Consider the following 21,742-nt stretch of genomic DNA (forward strand, 5'->3'; position numbering starts at 1 on the left):
AACTACATGTCCCATGAGGCATTGCAAGATTGACAGTTACAAGCATTACTCCCAAAGGCATATCTTTTTTCACATATTGTCCACTGATAATAAAAAACATATACTGTATATACTGTACATATATTATGTAGGGATAGACTGATATAGTTTTTTTTTTTAGGACCAATCGCGATTATTAGCCGCCTTTCAGACCAATAGCCGATAACAGGTGCTTAAATATTTGAAAAATCAACACAATTTCTACACAAATCTGGTATAAACTAAACATGTTTATTCAAATTTTGAACATTAAAAGTAAACAACTGGGAAAAATAAATTGGCATAAATACCTATAAACCAGATGCTGTATGTCACTGTCACTTGTCACCAGATGCAGCGTGTCACTTGCCATCGTCATTTGCCACCGAGATGCAGCATGTCATATGTCACCGTCACCTGCCCCCCAGATGCAGTATGTCACTTGCCACCAGATGCAGCGTGTCACTTGCCACCCTCACCTTCCACCCAGATGCAGAATGTCACTTGCCACCGTCACCTGCCACCAGATGCAGCGTGTCACTTGCCACCGTCACCTGCCATCAAGATGCAGTATGTCACTTGCCACCAGATGCAGCGTGTCACTTGCCACTGTCACCTGCCACCCAGATGCAGTATGTCACTTGCCACTGTCACCTGCCACCAGATGCAGTGTGTGACTTGCCACCGTCACCTGCCATCCAGATGCAGTATGTCACTTGCCGTTGTCACCTGCCACCCAGATGCAGTATGTCACTTGCCACCAGATACAGGGTGCCACTTTCCACTGTCACCTGCCACCCAGATGCAGTATGTCACTTGCTACTGTCACCTGCCCCCCATATGCAGCTCGTCACTGTCACCTGCCACCCATATGCAGCTTGCCACTTTCCACTGTCACCTGCCACCCATATGCAGCTTGTCACTACTTACACTACTTCTGGCAGCCTCGCCGGAGCGGGTAAACTTCCACATGCAGGTGGGGGGCAAGAGATGATGTAACTATCTCTCTGCTCGCCCACGGCTGCAGCTCTGTCAAGAACAGCCTTCGCGGCCCTGCTGTAGGGGCGGAACAGCGATGAAAGGAGGTGGGCAGTGAGAGATGATGTCATCTCTCTGCTGCCTACAGCACCGCTGACAGAGCAGCCTTTTTCGGCCCAGCTGCAAAGGTACTGGGTTGGGGACCCCCGCTTTAAATGGTATGCAGAGGGGCAGATTGACAAAGACTGCAGCAAGTGCTGCGCAGGGACAGGTGGAGGTCTGACTAATATTGGTAATATTGGTAAGTTTCTGGCAGATACTAATTATTAGAAAAATGTTAAATATCAGCTCTAAAAATTGGCTGCTCTGATAATCGGTCGACCCATATTATTATTGATGTGTGTTTGGAAACAGCTCTCTTTTACTTATTAAGTAATATAAGCACTATTCTGTTAGAGCCAGTTTACAGAAGTGTGGTGCAGTTTAGATGCAATTTACATGTGTTTTAAGTGCATTGCTATTGAATGTATATAAAGTGCCATATACAGTACCTCACAAAAGTGAGTACACCCCTCACATTTATGTAAATATTTTATTATATCTTTTCATGTGACAACTCTGAAGAAATGACACATTGCTACAATGTAAAGTAGTGGTGTACAGCTTGTATAACAGTGTACATTTGCTGTCCCCACAAAATAACTCAACACCCAGCCATTAATGTCTAAACCACTGGCACCAAAAGTGAGTACACCCCTAAGTCAAAATGTCCAATCTCGGCCCAATTAGCCATTTTCCCTCCCCGGTGTCATGTGACTCGTCAGGGTTACAAGGTCGCAGTTGTGAATGGGGAGAAGGTGTGTTAAATTTGATGTTCTCGCTCTCACTCTCTCATACTGGTCACTGGAAGTTCAACATGGCACATCATGGCAAAGAACTCTCTGAGGATCTGAAAAAAAGAATTGTTGCTGTACAAAAAGATGGCCTAGGCTATAGGAAAAGATTGCCAAGACCCTGAAAGTGAGCTGCAGCACGGTGGCCAAGACCATACAGTGGTTTAACATGACAGGTTCCACTCACATTTATGTAAATATTCTATCATATCTTTTCATGTGACAACACTGAAGAAATTACACTTTGCTACAATGTAAAGTAGTGAGTGAACAGCTTGTATAACCGTGTAAATTTGCTGTCCCCTCAAAATAACTTAACACACAGCCATTAATGTCTAAACCACTGGCAACAAAAGTGAGTACACCCCTAAGTCAAAATGTCCAAATTGGGCCAACAGGACAGGTTCCACTCAGAATAGGCCTCGCCGTGGTCAACCGAAGAAGTTGAATGCACTTGCTCAGCGTCCTATCCAGAGGTTGTCTTTGTGAAATAGATGTATGGGGGGTCAGACGTATGGGGGGGTCAGCCTATCAGTGCTTAGACTATATGCCGCACACTGCATCAAATTGGTCTGTATGGCTGTCGTCCCAGAAGGAAGCCTCTTCTAAAGATGATGCAGAAGAAAGCCCACAAACAGTTTGCTAAAGACAAGCAGACTAAGGACATGGATTACTGGAACCATGTCCTGTGGTCTGAATAAACCAAGATAAACTTATTTGGTTCAGATGGTGTCAAGCGTGTGTGACGTCAACTAGGTGACGACTACAAAGACAAGTGTGTTTTGCCTACAGTCATGCATGGTTGTGGGAGTGTCATGGACTGAAGCAGAGCATGATCCTCTCCCTTCGGGGACTGGGCCGCAGGGCAGTAATCCAACATAACGTCCCCAAACACGCCTCCTAAACGACCACTGCCTTGCTAAAGAAGCTGAGGGTAAAGGTGATTGAGCATCTGTGGGGCATCCTCAAAACGGAAGATGGAGGAGCTCAAGGTCTCTAACATCTTCCAGCTCCTTGATGTCATCATGGAGAAGTGGAAGATGACTCCAGTGGCAACCTGTGAAGCTCTGGTGAACTCCATGCCCAAGAGGGTTAAGGCAGTGCTAGAAAATAAGGGTGGCCACACCAAATATTGACACTTTGTGCCCAATTTGGACATTTTAACTTAGGGGTGTATTCACTTTTGTTGCCAGCGGTTTAGACATTAATGGCTGTGTGTTGAGTTATTTTGAGAGGACAGCAAATCTACTCTGTTATAGAAGCTCTACACTCACTACTTTACAAAGTTTAATTTCTTCAGTGTTGTCAGATTAAAAGGTATATTCATTTTAAAAGTATGGGATTAGAAAAAAATAAATAATCATACTTACCTAGAAGGCTGCAGCACCAATCCCAGTTGCAGTCGTCCCCTCCAACTCTAAGACCGAGAACTAAGACAAGCGAACAAACACAGCTAATCACTCAGCTTTTGGTCTTCAGCCTGCAGAGAGCTGGTGACTGTCAATCAGCTGCTCTCTGCTCTGCCCCTCCAGCGTTCACTGGAGCTCTGGGTTGTGCAGGGAGCAGGAGCAGCTGGTTCAGGTACTCAGCAGCTTGCAGAGAGGCTGAGCCAGCTGCCAGTCCAGACTTTTGGGTGGATCCTGACCATATGGTCGGGATCTTTTCAGAGCCCGGACTTGATCTGTCTGCTGTGAGTTTAAAAGGGTCACAGGAGTGCAGAACTGACTGCACTCCTGTATCCATAGGAGAAGTATAGCAAAAAAAGCTTTGGCTATCTGGTGTGACTAGAGCCTTATGGTATTGCTTTTTGGTGCAGCCAGTACATCAGCTTGAGCTGTATAGGAATGGGGAAATTATTTTTCTGTATTATAATGTAATTTCTTTTTTAGTGTTTTCAAGCTACAACTATTTACTGTAAAAATATTACATTTAACATATCTTCATTTTTAATACGTGTCCCTTAAGTTGTAACCCATTCAGTTCTCCTGGTATTCATACAATCTCTTTTATTTCCAGTGCACCCTACATTCACTGATAGTTTCATAGACAGGACTATTCCTGAAGAGTCATACAGTGTGAACTGCTCCCCGGATGTTTTGGCAGAGGATGACCTTAGCTTTTTCCATGGGCTTCAAGAAGAAAATTCACCTGAAAAGTCACCTTCTTATGAGATAGGCAATCTCACATTTACTTCTGTGTCTGAAGAATGTGAACAAGGATCACTGCTTCTGAATGAGAGCTTTACCAATATAAATCATGAAGAACCAAAGAGAGATAAGCAGTCGGAAACCAGAAAGGTTGGAAAGAATTCTGAAAGAGTTAGCAGATCGTATTCTCAAACCAGTAAGCAAACCCTGCACATTGAGGAAAAACCCCATCACTGTGATGAGTGTGGAAAATACTTTGATTACAAATCCAATCTCATCCGACACCAGAGAACTCATACAGGGGAAAAACCATATGGCTGTGATGAGTGTGATAAGCGCTATGCCACCAAATCACATCTGACTATCCACAAGAGAACTCATCTGAGTGGAAAACCACATCGGTGTGACCAGTGTGGAAAACACTTTACATACAAGTCCCAGATTACCATGCATCAAAGGACTCATACAGGAGAAAAACCTCATACCTGCAGCCTGTGTGGGAAGAACTTTGCCTACAAATCGTATCTGATTATTCATCAGAGGATCCACTCAGGTGAGCGACCCCACATGTGCCCGCAATGTGGGAAATGCTTCACAGACAAGTCGAACCTACGCAAGCACCAGAACACTCACACAGAAAACAAGCCTTATGTCTGCAGAGAATGTGGCAAGCACTTCAACTCGAAGTACAGTTATACTACACATCAGAGGACACACCAGAGAGGAAAGTGCAAATAATGCTGCTAATATAGTGCGATTAGTTACTTACAAAGCGGAGGCTGCCATTGTAGAGGCTAACTTTGTTTTTGGATGGCCTTACACATTACAAAAAAAAGAAAGCCCTCTGATAGCCTTGAGCCTTATGTCTGACAACTGGACCTTAAACCTTGGATGTGTTAACATCAGGTAGAAAATGAGAACTTTCAAGGTCAGAAATGCCCATTACTACATCACAGATTTACTGATAACTCAGCACAACTGAGCACTAAATTCTTTTACATTATTTTCCCCATCAGCCACTGCGGGAGAAGTACATGGTGGTTTTCAGCTGTGCAGAACTCTATCTTTCCCTGCCTTTTATTTTTGGTGAGAAAATTGTTTTTATTTTAACTGACTTAGGGTCTATTACTTTTGGACAAATAAATGTACATTTTTTTATGCTGGTCTATCCAAACTAGAAAACAGCAGGAAGTTTCTAGGAGCCAGGGCATATGTATTACCATTGACAAAAGTAAATGCTCAACCAATATAGGCAACAGCTGTTTTTTTTTTTCTTTGGGCATATTGGCTAAGCAAGTTTCTGAGATATATGTTGAAAGGCAAACAGCAAATAAACAGCTTTCAAAACTTTACTGTGGAATAATAAAAATGTCCATATTCTCAATTGCTTTGAAGTCCATCATAAGAGCCAGCTGAGATGGTCTGAATGTCTTCTGAAGAAAAGGACTCCCCTGGAACTTCCTCTGGAGCAGTTACGGATACATCCAGTTGTAAAAAGACCCAACACAGACCAAGAGCATGTTGGATATACTGTACCCCCAGCTAAAATCACAATTAAGCAAAAGGAAGCCTGCCATAATAACCCAATGAGCATTCCTGAATCACTCTGATCAGAAAACCTAGGGTGATGATGTCTTTAAAACAAACTATTGACATCACTCAAAGAACCTGTACATGGGAGTTCCCATTTTTTGTTGAGAGTAATCTGACATTTGAAATATAATTTTTGCTAAACTCTTCTGCACCTTGTAAATGGATATTATACAAGCTCTCCATAGTCTGTGGGTCACAACAACAGCTTATTTATCAGTGGACAATATTGGGAAGTTAGATATGACTTTTACAATTTACAAATCCATTATCTTTTGATTTGGTGTCATATTTTTACAAATGTTCCAATTTCCTACACTCTCCAGCTGTTCTATAAAGGCCCCATCATTATTTTTATTGCATCTATAATTCACCTGGTGTATCAGTACCCTTAGAAATGTCACAGAGGCTTTTGTGAATTGATAGCTTTTGTTTCAGCCTTCAGAATTATGGTCTTCATTATGATGGGTGAAAGTAGCCACAGACAAATTCACCAAGTTTGGTGTCAACATGTCTCTAAGGAGTTTGTGTTTATAAATGTTTTTTTTTTAGGAAACCCAAGTCAAGATGTCTCTGTGTCACATGCTGGAAAGTATAGATTAGAATATCAGAAAGATACAGAAGCTGCTTCAAGTGTACATACAGTCTGTCTGTAGGTTATAGTGAATGTTAATATCTTCTGCTGCATAAGCCGGACAGAAGAAAAATGATAATAAAATACACAGTACCAGGAAACTTGCATAAATGGTACCTCTGGCACCTCATTCTATGTATTGTTGCCTTTATTGTCTATGGCCTGTCTACTTTCTAAAAAAAATTGTGTATTGTGGATTTATGTGGCTGCTATATTCTATATAAAATTTACTGAAGGAAAGTCTTTATATATATTTCTATATGCTTTTGTGACCATTAAGGTTTAACTCCAGCCAAGGAATTTTTGTTTTTGAGTGAAGAAGGATTGAAACCTCTACCAAGTTCTTACTGCTCTCTATGTCTCCATTGAGGATATTTTATTTCTTGTCTTGGTGGCAAGTGGTCACCTAGATAGAAATATAGGGGAAATCTCCCCTACAGTCAGGTCCATAAATATTGGGACATCTACACAATTCTTATTTTTGGCTCTATACACCACCACAATGGATTTGAAATGAAACAAACAAGATGTGCTTTAATAAAAATAGTACACTCTGCGCTTATGTTGAAATACTTGAATAAAAAATGATATTAAATACTAATAGGTAGGCTGCTGCCTCCCTGAAATATAGTCAAAGTCTATATAAAGATAGAAAGAAGGTGAGGGACTTGGCGCTGCCTAGTGGCGATGATATAAATAAGGGTAAAAATGTATACAATATATATGATGATATGTATAATAAAAAAAATAGGAGTAAGATGTGAAACAAAACTAATGTACAGTATACAAAAGATAGATCAATAAATATTGTATCAAATAATTAATATAATAGCCTGTATATAAGTGCCTGTACGTGGCATGTGCACATGTAAAATATGAAAAAGTGTATATAAAAATAATGATGTAAACAAGGATATGTATGAAATATAACCAATGTACAGTTTGCAAAATTTATAAAAATATGTATAAAATTAATCAATATAGTATCAAATAATCAATATAGTAGCAAGTGCATAATAAATAATAAAGTGACCAAGTGTTAATAAATATACAAGAAACTGAAGATGCTGTTATATCAGATACTCAATATAGTGGCAGATGCATGAGTGCCTGTAACATGTGCAAATAAGGTGACCAAGTGCTAATAAAAAATCAAATCGAAAAATATGTTGTGAACAAGGATAAGTGATGTTGTAATAATCAACAATGGTGACTTCAGTGGATATAAATATCAATGGTGAATAAAGTAACGGGATGATGATCTAGAGGTGACTAAGTGACTATAAATATTAAATGATAAAAGGATGGCTTGGTGGCTATAAATGTCCAAAAATGTATATATTCAATAAAGTGGCAAAATTCTTCGTGTAAATATACACAATACCGGTGACCCCGTGGTGGGTCATAAGGTGAGGTGCTCTGTGACCCCTATGATAGGTAGCCCACTCACCAGAAGTACCCACCCCACACAGGGGTATAGAGCGGGTATATAAATGGGATGGTGGTCCCTCAGGTGGATCCTTGTTCCCTCTGTATGTCTTAGGATAGACGTGCTGGAGAGTCCCTGTAAGGTACCAAGGTATATCGGGCAGCTGCTGAAGACGTATGCTTACAAAACGCGCATAGCGCCGTCGCCTCACTTCCGGTTCTGGCACTGGCGTGGAACGCAGTGCGTTCCAGACCAATCGTTCACTGCTTGTTTGTATCTGCTTAAATGTGAGTACCTTTTACCTGCTAATTCCTGAATAAAACACTTGCCATACGGTATCACACTATATGCCTTTTCTTTATTCTCTACGGCCCATGTGTATATGATCTGTCCCGCTGAGATTGGTTGACCTTACTCTGGAGCATTGGAGCCACCGCTCCATATAGGCAGGACCCCACCAGACCCTGGCCACCCTCTCTTAGGAATCCCGATATACCCTTGTACCTTACAGGGACTCTCCGGCACGTCTATCCTAAGACATACAGAGGGAACAAGGATCCATCTAAGGGACCACCATCCCATTTATATACCCGCTCTATACCCCTGTGTGGGGTGGGTACTTCTGGTGAGTGGGCTACCTATCATAGGGTTCACAGAGCACCTCACCTTATCACCCACCACGGGGTCACCGGTATTGTGTATATTTACAGGAAGAATTTTGCCACTTTATTAAATATAATAATTTTTGGACATTTAGGCTCCATGTACACGGGACGCTGGAAATGGCCGTTTAGGAGCAGTTGGGCGTTTTTTTCAGAAGCCCCTGAACCCATCTACATTTTATCTTATCTGTCCATGTACACCAGGTCGTTTACAGTCATTTGCAGGCAGTTGCGTTCAGGGACTGTTTTTAGAACGCAATTATTTGCGTTCGAACGTGTGTTTCCCGGCGTTTCAAACGCACAAACGCGTCCGAACGCATCTGAACGCGATGACCCGCGTTTAGCGTTCGCGTTTTTCCATTTTAAAGGGGAATAATTTTTTTGACCTCTAGGAACGCTTCTAAACGCAAACGCCCGCAAACGCTGCTAAACGCGGGTACAAACGCGACCGAACGGACGTTTCAAACGTCCTAAAAATTCCAGCATTCAAAGGGACTTTTAACAACGTCCTGTGTACATGGAGCCTATAGCCACCAAGTCATCCTTTTATCATTTAATATTTAGAGTCACTTAGTCACCTCTAGATCATCATTCCGTTACTTTATTCACCATTGATATTTATATCCACTGAAGTCACCATTGTTGATTATTACAACATCACTTATCCTTGTTTACAGCATATTTTGCTATTTGATTATTTATTAGCACTTGGTCACCTTATGTGCACATGTTACAGGCACTCATGCATCTGCCACTATTTTGAGTATCTGATATAACAGCATCTTCAGTTTCTTGTATATTTATTAACACTTGGTCACTTTATTATTTATTTTGCACAGGCACTTATGCACTTGCCACTATATTGATTATTTGATACTGTGGGGTGACTAGCTGGGTGGTAGGCGTGGATGACCCCTTGGGGGGGTTCGGTACACAGGGACACAGCCGAGAAGTGGTTGCAAACAACACTTTGGTTTATTCATGCAATTTTCTTCAAACAAGTGCATGCAGCAAAAACATCCAAAATAAAATAAAACACAAAATAAATCCTTGCCACTGTGGGCGGCTACCTTCTCACATACTGGAACCTATCTAATGAAGTCTGTCCCCAACCTACTGTTGGGCAGACTTGGCTGATCATACAGCAAACTCTCAATAGTCCATGTTTTATCTTCACACAACAAATGTCCATTGAACATGTCCCTTTTCCTCTTCACATCGAACATGTCCCTTTGCTTGTCTCTTCATATAGCCAACAGTTCATTTATTTCTTCCACATAGAAATAGTTCAAGACCTCACCTTGAGTAGTCTTCAGTCTTAATTAATTTCCCCTTCACACAGGAAATGTCCATTGGTTTCTTTTCACATAGAAATAGTTCAAGACCTCACCTTGAGTAGTCTTCAGTCTTAATTAATTTCTCCTTCACACAGGAAATGTCCATTGGTTTCTTTTCACCTAGAAACGATCCAAGACCTCACTTCGAGTAGTCTTCGCACTTGTTACTCTCCTCAGCTTCACATCGCTTTAGGAGGTCTTCCCCATGCTCACACAGCTTTCAGGGGGCATTCCTTCTCCCCTGCCCACATGGCGTCGGGAGGTACACATCTGACTGTCCTCCTCTCCCAGCCCACACGGCGACAGGAGGCAGCAATCTTTAGACTTCCTTTGGACAAATTATAGAGGCCTTCATTTCCTCATTCTGAACAGCTGAGTGGTTTTCAACTTCCTGCTGGCTATCTCTGCAGCCAACACCCTATAGTAATTGGTGAACTTTCCAAACCAGGTGGAAATGTATCTCCTGTCTGTGACTACATCCACAGATTTACCTGACTTCCTGTCACATACCCCCCCCCCCTCTTGTTTCAACCCTAGGGTTGGGACACAGATTTCCAGACACGCATGTGTCAGGCACTTCTCTTGACTCTCACTGATAAGCCTCCTAGTATCCTCAAGCTTCCGGATGAAACTGTTTCTGTCATCTTCATTGACAGATTTCTCATAAATGTCACACAGTTTGTCTCTCATCTCATATACATCTTCCTCAACTGCATTTTTGGCATCATTTCGCTCCTTCTCAAGTTTGTCTTGCATACAAGTTAGTCCTATCCACCAAGGAGGACCGTGATCCATAGGCAACTCAATTTTGCTAGTCTTAAAGTCTTCAACATTCTTAAGACCCTTCTCTCTGCAATCAACAAATGATTTCCACAACACTTTGAGAACCTCTGCTTCACTTAGCTTTGTTCCAAGAAATGCCTTCTTGAGCTTGGCTTGCTCTAAGATGCTGTGCAGAAGGCCTTCCATTTGCGACAACAGGCTGTCACACATTTCTTCAAAGTGACCCCTGTTCATTTTTCCAGCAACATCATCCATTCCAACTGAATCTTCATCTCTTCTTCTTGCTGTTCTAAGGCTCGCTTAGACTTTTCTAGCTCCTGAACGCTTTTCCCAACATCATCCTTGGAGCTGACCAAATATTCAATTTCTGTACACAGCTGTTGGTTAACTCTTTCTAGTTCAACCTTACACTCTAGAGCTTCCTCCACGGAGCGAGCCAAGAACAGGGCTTTGCTCTCTTTATCACGCGCCTCCGCTTCTGCACGGTCGCGTTCTTCTACATATTTTGCAGACATAGACTTCTCCTCACCAAGCATCTGATCAAACTTCTTTTTCACATCTTCAACACTCTCTAATGAACCAACGCTTTCTTCCATGCGTTTTTTCATATCTGCTATCTGAGCTTGCAATGTTGCGACTTGCTCCGATAGGTTTTTCTTTGCTTCCTCCTCCAATTTTAATTGTTCCAGGAAGCCATTTTTCTCATCTTCCATTTGTTTGAGCTTTGTGATAAAACTCAGCCTTTGACACCTCTCTTCCTGTAAGAGTTCCTGCGTGTCTTGCAGCTGCGATTCCAAGATAGAAAAATCTTCCGCAATTTCTCTAGATTTGCTGTCTGCTTGAGAAAGCTGATTTGTGACATTGTCCAACTCAACCTGCAGTCGGTTTGCCTTTTCTAACAGCTTAGCACACAATCGGTCACCTTCTGACACCTGGACTTGCGATTCCTGCAGCTGTGCCTCTACTTTTTCTCTCTTGTGTTCAGAATCTCCTTTTCCCTGCATAAGAGCCTTCACCTCATTGGCTAGCTTCTGGGAATGAGAATGTAATTCTGCCACACAGGCTTCTTTCTCCTTTAGCTGCTGCTGGAAACGTTGGGCTTCATCTTTCCAACTTTCACAGTCTGCACGTAATTCATCTACCACATTGCTCAAAGTGGTGAGCTCATACACAGTACTCAGTAATTTAGCCTCTCTTTCACTTTTCACGTTGTCGCTGAGAGACAATGTCGTTTTCAGAGCGACATTCTGTTCCTGCACCCCCTGCAGGTCTATTTTGGTAGCTTCCAAAGACTGAAGACTTTTTTTCAGCTGATTACGCAACTCCAACATATCACCCCTACTTTGCTCCTGCAAAGTCTGAATTTCAATTTCCTTTTCCATGAGGATTGTATCTTTCTCCATTATAGTCTCTCTGCGTTTTTGCAACTCGGAAAAAAGAAGAGCAGTGGATTCTTCCCACTGGAAAACCTGAGCCGGCACGTTTCTATGCTCCATCCTAAGCAACTCCAGGGCTCATTCCTTTTCTTCCATTTTCCGTTTCAAGGCATCCAGCTCAGCCCTGTACACATACTCGGTTTCCTCCAAACCGATGACCTCCATTTGCTGCTGGCGTCTCTGTTTCCAGCCTGCCATGCTCTCTTGGTGAGCCTTTTGTTTAGCTGCAAAGCTCCGCTGAAAATCCGCATTTGCCTGAGTGTTGCTAGGGACAACAACCTCTCTTTTTAGCAGACTCCGTTCAGGCATGGATGGGGCTCGTTCAGGCGGTAGCATCCCCTCCATCCATAAAATCCGGTCTCTCATTTCAGCTATCTTTGCATCTTTCAGGCGTTTTGATCGCCCCATCTTCAATTACTCCACAATAAATTTTTCACAGTCCAGCAAAAAATTTTGAGACCGCTGTCTCTTTAAAGCCAGTAGCTTTTCTCTCTCTTGCAGGATCTCCTTTCCTGCAGACACAGTTTGTGCAGTCTCATGCACCAGACACAACAAAGTTCATCAAAAAAATTTTTTTTTTTCTTTCAGGATCTCCTCTCCTGCACACATAGAATGTGCAATCTCATGCATCAGACAAAGTTCATAGAACATATGCACTTCTTTGCAGGGATCTCTGCTTCTGCCCGCATCCTCCACCATATGTGGGGTGACTAGCTGGGTGGTAGGCGTGGATGACCCCTTGGGGGGGGTTCGGTACACAGGGACACAGCCGAGAAGTGGTTGCAAACAACACTTTGGTTTATTCATGCAATTTTCTTCAAACAAGTGCATGCAGCATAAACATCCAAAATAAAATAAAACACAAAATAAATCCTTGCCACTGTGGGCGGCTACCTTCTCACATACTGGAACCTATCTAATGAAGTCTGTCCCCAACCTACTGTTGGGCAGACTTGGCTGATCATACAGCAAACTCTCAATAGTCCATGTTTTATCTTCACACAACAAATGTCCATTGAACATGTCCCTTTTCCTCTTCACATCGAACATGTCCCTTTGCTTGTCTCTTCATATAGCAAACAGTTCATTTATTTCTTCTACATAGAAATAGTTCAAGACCTCACCTTGAGTAGTCTTCAGTCTTAATTAATTTCCCCTTCACACAGGAAATGTCCATTGGTTTCTTTTCACATAGAAATAGTTCAAGACCTCACCTTGAGTAGTCTTCAGTCTTAATTAATTTCTCCTTCACACAGGAAATATCCATTGGTTTCTTTTCACCTAGAAACGATCCAAGACCTCACTTCGAGTAGTCTTCGCACTTGTTACCCTCCTCAGCTTCACATCGCTTTAGGAGGTCTTCCCCATGCTCACACAGCTTTCAGGGGGCATTCCTTCTCCCCTGCCCACATGGCGTCGGGAGGTACACATCTGACTGTCCTCCTCTCCCAGCCCACACGGCGACAGGAGGCAGCAATCCTTAGACTTCCTTTGGACAAATTATAGAGGCCTTCATTTCCTCATTCTGAACAGCTGAGTGGTTTTCAACTTCCTGCTGGCTATCTCTGCAGCCAACACCCTATAGTAATTGGTGAACTTTCCAAACCAGGTGGAAATGTATCTCCTGTCTGTGACTACATCCACAGATTTACCTGACTTCCTGTCACAATACTATATTGATTAATTTTATACATATTTTTATATATTTTGCAAACTGTACATTGGTTATATTTCATACATATCCTTGTTTACATCATTATTTTTATATACCCTTTTTCATATTTTACATGTGCACACGCCACTTACAGGCACTTATATACAGGCTATATTGATTATTTGATACAATATTTATTGATCTATCTTTTGTATACTGTACATTAGTTTTGTTTCACATCTTACTCCTCTTCTTTTATTATACATATCATCATATATATATTATATACATTTTTACCCTTATTTATATCATCACCACTAGGCAGTGCCAAATCCCTCAAGATGTGCTTTAATGGCAGACTTTCAGCTTTAATTTGAGGGTATGTACTTTCAAATCAGGTGAACGGTGTAGGAATTACAACAGTTTGTATATGTGCCTCCCACTTTTTAAGGGACCAAAAGTAATGGGACAGATTAACAATCATAAATCAAACTTTCACTTTTTAATACTTGGTTGCAAATCCTTTGCAGTCAATTACAGCCTGAAGTCTGGAACGCATAGACATCACCTGACGCTGGGTTTCATCCCTAGTGATGCTCTGCCAGGCCTCTACTGCAACTGTCTTCAGTTCCTGCTTGTTCTTGGGGCATTTTCCCTTCAGTTCTATCTTCAGCAAGTGAAATGCATGCTCAAAAGGATTCAGGTCAGGTGATTGACTTGGCCATTGCATAACATTCCACTTCTTTTCCTTAAAAAAACTCTTTGGTTACTTTCGCAGTATTTTTCGGGTCATTGTCCATCTCCACTGTGAAGCGCTGTCCAATGAGTTCTGAAGCATGAATTATTGAATGAAGCATGAAAGGCTGAATATGAGCAGATAATATTGCCAGAAACACTTCAGAATTCATCCTGCTGTTTCTATCCGCAGTCACATCATCAATAAATACAAGAGAACCAGTTCCATTTGCAGCCATACATGCCCACGCCATGACACTACCACCACCATGCTTCACTGATGAGGGGGTATGCTTTGGATCATGAGCAGTTCCTTTCCTTCTCCATACTCTTCTCTTCCCATCACTCTGATACAAGTTGATCTTGGTCTCATCTGTCCATAGGATGTTGTTCCAGAACTGTGAAGGCTTTTTTAGATGTTGTTTAGCAAACTCTAATCTGGCCTTCCTTTTTTGAGGCTTACCAATGGTTTACATCTTGTGGTGAACCCTCTGTATTCACTCTGGTTAAGTCTTTTCTTGATTGTTGACTTTGACACACATACACCTACCTCCTGGAGAGTGTTCTTGATCTGGCCAACTGTTGTGAAGGGTGTTTTCTTCACCAGGAAAATAATTCTTTGATCATCCACAACAGTTGTTTTCCGTGGTCTTCCTGGTCTTTTGGTGTTACTGAGCTCACCGATGCGTTCTTTTTTAAGGATGTTCCAAACAGTTGATTTGGCCACCCCTTATGTTTTTGTTATCTCTCTGATGGGTTTGTTTTGTTTTTTCAGCCTAATGATGGCTTGCTTCACTGATAGTGACAGCTCTTTGGATCTCATATTGAAAGTTGACAGCAACAGATTCCAAATGCAAATAGCACACTTGAAATGAACTCTGGACCTTTTATCTGCTCCTTGTAAATTGGATAATGAAGGAATAACACACACCTGGCCATGGAACAGCTGAGCAGCCAATTGTCCCATTACTTTTGGTCCCTTAAAAAGTGGGAGGCACATATACAAACTGCTGTAATTCCTACACCTTTCACCTGATTTGGATGTAAATACCCTCAAATTAAAGCTCAAAGTCTTCAGTTAAAGCACATCTTGTTTGCTTCATTTCAAATCCATTGTGGTGGTGTATAGAGCCAAAAAGATTAGAATTGTGTCAATGTCCCAATATTTATGGACCTGACTGTATAAGGACAATGACAAGTGAAAAACACTTTATTAGAATGGAAAAAGGTTAGATCTGCTTTTAGCCCATTAATTCTGCTTGTGATCCTGTTGAGAAGATTTCCTCTCAGTTCCTGTCCCAATGACCACCCGAGGGGAAAATCTCAGCAGATAGAAGACATTACAGAGGGTAATTTTAAAGTCTGCCTGTCTGGAGAGATAATTGAAGGCTGCCATTCTGACCTCTCCTGGTACTCGTTGCTTGGCTGTCATGTTGATGCTCTGGCCTCAAAATACTGGTCCAGAACAAGTAATTTTGACATTTCTCTGATTTTCAATTAATTTATACCTGTTCTGGGTCTTTTTTTTTTTTTAACCAGTTTAAATTTTCAGGTAAAAGGGAGCAACCTTCATATTTCTCTCATGGCAGGTGTAGTTGCACAGGAGTACATAGGCACAGTCTTGTGGCAGCATGCGCATTGCTATATTTCAGGAAAAATTCAAGAAAAAGGGTAAGGTTTTCAGAGTGCTGCAAAAAAATTTCTTGATGTTCCCTATAAGATTTTATTGCAGGTCCACTTTAAATACACAAAAAATATACCGTTATATACCAGCTTACAAATTGAAAGGTGCCAAAAAGCCAAATATACTACTATATATCTCTTTTTTTCAAATGATAATCATTAAGGGAGCCTTCATCAGTTCTTTACACACTTAAAGTGGACTTAAAGCATATCTAAATCTAAACAAAAATTATATTTATTGCAGCTTACCCTGGTTGCATTAATTTTTATTTTTACATGCTTTTTGTTTCACCTAGTGTGGGGGGGGAGGAAGGCCAATAACACTGAAGAGTTTACAGAATCCTACAAGCTCACTAGATTTCTGTCAGGGTCAACATTTTTGCACATATCAGATATTAAAAATGCTTAAAATGGTATATTTGACAGACCAAAATGGAGCAAAGCTAAGTTCATTGTACTGGTTTAAATAGCGTACATTTTACCAAGAGATTTACACTATATTGTCAAAAGAATTGGGACACCTGCCTTTACACGCACATGAACTTTAATGGCATCCCAATCGAAGTCCGTAGGGTTCAATATTGAGTTGGCCCACCCTTTGCAGCTATAACAGTTTCAACTCTTCTGTCCACAAGATTTAGGAGTGTGCCTATGGAAATGTTTGATCATTCTTCCAGAAGCGCATTTGTGAGGTCAGGCACTGATGTTGGAGAGAAGGTCTGGCTAGCAGTTTGCGCTCTAATTCATCTCAAATGTGTTCTATCGGGTTGAGGTCAGGACTCTGTGCAGGCCAGTCAAGTTCCTCCACCCCAAAATTGCTCATTCATGTCTTTATGGACCTTGCTTTGTGCACTGGTGCGCAGTCATGTTTAAACAGGAAGGGCTAACCCCAAACTATTCCCACAATGAAATTGCCCAAAATGTCTTTGTATGCTGGCGCCTTAAGATTTCCCTTCACTGGACCTAAGGGACCAAGCCCAATCCTGAAAAACCTCTTTCACACGGGCGTTCTGTATGTCCGTATATCACCCCATTCGTTTGCAAATGATATACAGACATAATGCATGTCAAGGAGATTGCGGATGTCAGCGGATGACCATACGCTGACATCCAATTTGCATCCTTTCAGTTCTGTTCCATTTTTTGGAACGGAACAGAACCCTATTTTTTCTTCCGTTTAAAAAACCGAACGGACGCAAAATCGAATGTCAGCGGTGTCATCCGCTGACATCCGCACTCCCATAGACATAAATTATGTGCGTTTATCATCCGCAAACGGATGGGATGATATGCGGACATACGGACCGGATGACACAAATGTCATCCGTGTCCGTGAAAAAATAAAGTGCAGCAGCGGACGAAATAAACTGAGCGGCTGTGTGAAAGAAGCATAAAGGCAGGTGTCCCAATACTTTTGGTAATATAGTGTATGTTTTCTTGTTACATGAGAGCAGGCTAGCGAAATGCTTAAAATTCAGATCTAGCCAAAACTTTTTATTAATGCAGATATGACATACCTTAGTCTGTGGGAGGGTATTGATTGCTACGCCGCAAGCGGAACACACATGCCAGTCACACAAGCAGAGCATGGATTGGATGGGATTTCCTCTGTATGTTTAGGATAATGCTTGCAGCAGCCACAGCAAAAACCCCTCCTACTAACAGGGAGTAGGCAGGTTACCCAAAGGACAGTAGCTATAGTGACCAGTCTCCACTAAAGAAAGAAGTATCAAGAAAGGGCTAATGAAAGCCTGTTTTTCAGATAATTAGATTAGCTTTAAAATGTGTGTCAGGGCAAAATAAGAAATAGATACGCAGTACATGTTTGCGATGCATGCACATTTCTCACATTTTATACCTAGGTATTTCTGTGTACATGGCAAGTACACAGAAATACCTACTGATCTGCCAGAAATGCTCTAAGCTCCTGAGCTGTCTTAAAACACACAGCATTTTTGTTGAGTGAATGGCGTCAGCCCTGCTCAGGTTTCTTTTGCTTAACTACTCAAACCCACCCACTCTTCCACCGCCACAACATAGACAACGATGATTCCATATTCCCAAGATAAGAACTAGAAGGGCTAATTACTCTCCTTGAGAAAACAGGAAGAGTGCAGAGGACAGTAATTAATTTCTGACAAGATCAACGGGACTTCAAAAAGATGTAGCAAAACAATTTCAATGGTATATTTAACAGGCCAATGAAGGCCTCTTGATCCCTTTAGGGAAAGAGAGCCTTGACTGCTGGGGGCATGGCCAGGGGGCTTGGTTTAAGCAGGCTATATGGGACAAAGGATTGGATGGAGTCTTGGGTATGGGGATGGGCCTGAGCTCAGTTAAAATACCTTCCCCAAAGGAATTCTGGGTCTTCAAGAAGAACGTCACCAAGGATTTTCCGGTGCGGCGGATTTTGCACGGCTGGCGCCGCGCGACACGGTCCCCTGATTCCTGACGTCCGGTTTCGCTTCCCATGCTGTCCAATATTCTTTCCCTATTACCATCGGTGTGCTCCTCCCCCTTTAAGACCCTCTTGTTTAGGGTGGCTTTTTCTTGGGCCTTTTTCGGCGCTTTTCGCATCGGGGAGCTGTTCGCTAAGTCCAGATCTTCCCCCGGCGGTATTCGGGCGGATGACGTGTCGTTTTCTGAACATTGCGTTAGTTTTTCTTCGCACCTCGAAATCTGATAGCTTTGGCAGAGGCAGACGCGTTGTTTTACATTGCTGTCGGGCCCCTTTTGTCCGGTTTCATTATCATTTCACTTTAGGTCTATTCATCCCTCGTCCCCCAATTTTCTTGTCCATGCGGATTCATCCTCCCTCAGCAGGTTCCAATTTTTGAGGGTTTTCAGTAGGGCTGCAACTAACGATTATTTTCATAATCGATTAGTTGGCCGATTATTGTTTCGATTAATCGACTAATCGGATAAAAACCTCCACAAAAAAAAGGTTGGTGTATAATTTAGTTAATATTCTTAAATATCTATATGCATTGGTAAATATAAATATCCAGCTATATAGTTGGATATTTAATCCACTCTGAGACAGATATATGTATTATTGGAGGTTTAAATGTGGTACATATCAGACTCAGAGACCAAAATTTTTAAAAAATGAAAAGACCTAAAAACACTTTTTTACAAATTTTCAGATCGGATTGGTATAGATTATTAACCCCCTTAGCGGTATCCCCGAGCGTGACTCGGGGTGGATTTTCCATGCTATTATCGGTATCCCGGAGTCACGCTCGGGGTAGATGTGCAGAGCGTGCAGCGGGGTTCCTTACCTTCTCCGACGATCCAGCGATGATCTCCCCATTGCTGTGATCGCCGCCGAGATCCCCACCGCTCGTCCGTCGGTATGATGACTTCCTGGTTCCGTTCCCTGCAGCAGCAATGCTGCATGGGAGCGGAACTGGTAAGGGAAATTCAAAAGTTGCACCAAACACAAACACATAAAAAGGAGGTGATACAGTGTAATCTGAGAGGATTACACTGTATCACCTTGGTAAAAGACACAGTGCCCTTTCAGTGCCCCTTACCATTGTCATTTGTGAGAAATAAAATCATTTGAAAATGGCATCAAAAAAGCGCTGTCCTACATATGCGCTTTTGGATCAGATGAGCGACTGCGACAGCGGCAGCGACACGGAGCTGCTCGCAGAACAGAGTGACAGTCTGTCGTGGGGAGATTTTTCATCTGACTCTGATACCGACACTGATCCAGAAAGTGACGCTGATGATCCCGCACCTGACCTAAGCGATGTGCGCACTTGGTTCCCTCTAAACAGCGATGCGGACCAGGCAGCGCCCCCGAGATTCCGATTCACTGGATCTCCTGGGATGAAGGTTGATGTGGAGAGTGACAACCCTCTGGCGTACCTGAAATAATTTCTAACTGAGGAGGTAATTCTAAAAATCGTCACTGAAACCAACCGCTACCATGAGCAGCAATCCGCTACGCTGTGTGCCAGATTTTCCAGATCCAGAAAATGGGAACCGGTCAGTAAAGAGGACATCTGGAAGTTTCTGGGACTCATCATTCTTCAGGGGGTGGTGGGGAAACCACTCCAGAAATGGTATTGGACCACCAATAAGATGTTGGCCTCTCCATTTTTTGGCACAGTGATGTCTGAATATCGTTTTTTCACTGATCATGAAAAATTTACATTTCGCCAACAACGAAGAGTTTGATGAGGCCACGCATCCTGCGCCCAAACTCAAAAAAATCTGGGAGGTGTGCCAAATGATTGTCACCAACTTCCAGCGGACCTATGTGCCAGAAAGGGATGTCAGTGTGGACGAAAGTCTGATGGCCTACAAGGGACGCCTGAGCTGGATACAATTTATTGCATCCAAAAGAGCGCGGTTTGGCATCAAATTTTATATGCTCTGTGAATCATCCACTGGATATATCTGGAATGCGGTCATTTACACCGGAAAAGGTACCAAGTTCAATCCCAGGTACAGCGGCTATGGGATGGCCTCTGTCCTTTCACTGCTGGACCCATTGCTGAACCAGGGATATTGCGTGACAATGGACAATTTTTACACCTCTCCGGAAATTTATAAAGTTTTGCTCCTAAACAAAACTGATGGGTATGGTACTGTTAGGCCAAACCGGCGTGACATGCCATCAATGTTTAGCAGGAAAAATCTAAAAAAAAGGAGAGATTGTTGCCTTTCAAAAGGGTAAAATGATGGCAATGCGGTGGCGAGACAAAAAGGACGTGTGTCTCATGAGCACCGTGCACAACACCTCCACTGCCATGGTCCGCACAAAACACGGAACAGATATGCTGAAGCCGCAAGTCGTGATCGACTATAATCACACAATGGGAGGTGTCGACCGAGCCGATCAGGCAATGACATTTTACCCGGCGATGCGGAAGCAACAGAAAAAGTACTACAAAAAGATTTTCAGGCATCTCCTTGAACAATGCCTTTGGATCGCCTATATCCTTTATAAAGCAAACACTGCCATACCTCTTGTTCATTCTGACTTTATCTGGAAGGTGGCTGAGCAGATTTTCATCAACCACCCGACGCCATCAGTATCTGCTAACAGACCCGGACGACGCGCTGTTGACATTGGGAATCCAGAACGCCTGACAGGCCGTCATTTTGTAGGCTTTGTACCGCCAACCGCAAGAAAGTTAGCACCTACCAGGATGTGCATCGTTTGCTGTTCCAAGAAGGATGGCAATGGAAGAAAAGTCAGAAAGGAAACAAGGTACTATTGTCCTGATTGCAACGTCGGACTTTGTCTAGTTCCATGCTTCAAACTGTTTCACACTCAGGATGTGTATTGAATTTCTTTGTTTGACAAATTTCATTATTTTTCATTGCATTATTGAATAAAATTATATTATTGATTAGATTATAATTCATGTGTTTGTGTTTCAAATTTATCACATCTGGGATGTCTACTAGAGTCTTGTTTTGGTAAGTTTTAAGTAAGTATTTACTAAGAATTGTAGGCCTTCAATACATAACGCCAAATTTCCATGCAAAAAATTATACCGCTTTTGGTACATAATTCCTGACATAATCATACCGCCAGGGAGGTTAATGACACTCCCTTATTAATAGGCAGGTAGCTTGATACAAGCTCCCTGCGCCTGCTGTCACTTATGCTGGCCATACACAAACTACTTTTTTTAGAACATTTTTAAAAACATTTATCCGATTTTACAACCATTAGTGGGGTCCATTTGGTGTTTGTTGTTGACCACAGTGACCGGGAAATTCAAAGGAGCAGAATGGAAA

At 42.2% G+C, this 21,742-nt stretch overlaps 1 protein-coding gene across 2 annotated transcripts in view; it reads left to right on the forward strand.

Moving 5' to 3' along the window:
* The window catches only part of LOC309560739 (uncharacterized protein), a 68,324-nt gene extending 61,882 nt beyond the window's left edge, over positions 1 to 6,442 (forward strand). For both annotated transcript variants that reach the window (XM_082264376.1, XM_082264377.1), the window contains exon 8: positions 3,906 to 6,442. In XM_082264376.1, the coding sequence (XP_082120502.1) occupies positions 3,906 to 4,774 (869 nt within the window). In that variant the 3' untranslated portion in view covers positions 4,775 to 6,442. The remainder of the gene's footprint in view (positions 1 to 3,905) is intronic.
* Positions 6,443 to 21,742: the final 15,300 nt, after the last annotated feature.

This window comes from Pelophylax lessonae (assembly GCF_965119305.1).
Source record: "Pelophylax lessonae genome assembly, chromosome: 7".
Lineage (NCBI taxonomy): Eukaryota > Metazoa > Chordata > Amphibia > Anura > Ranidae > Pelophylax > Pelophylax lessonae.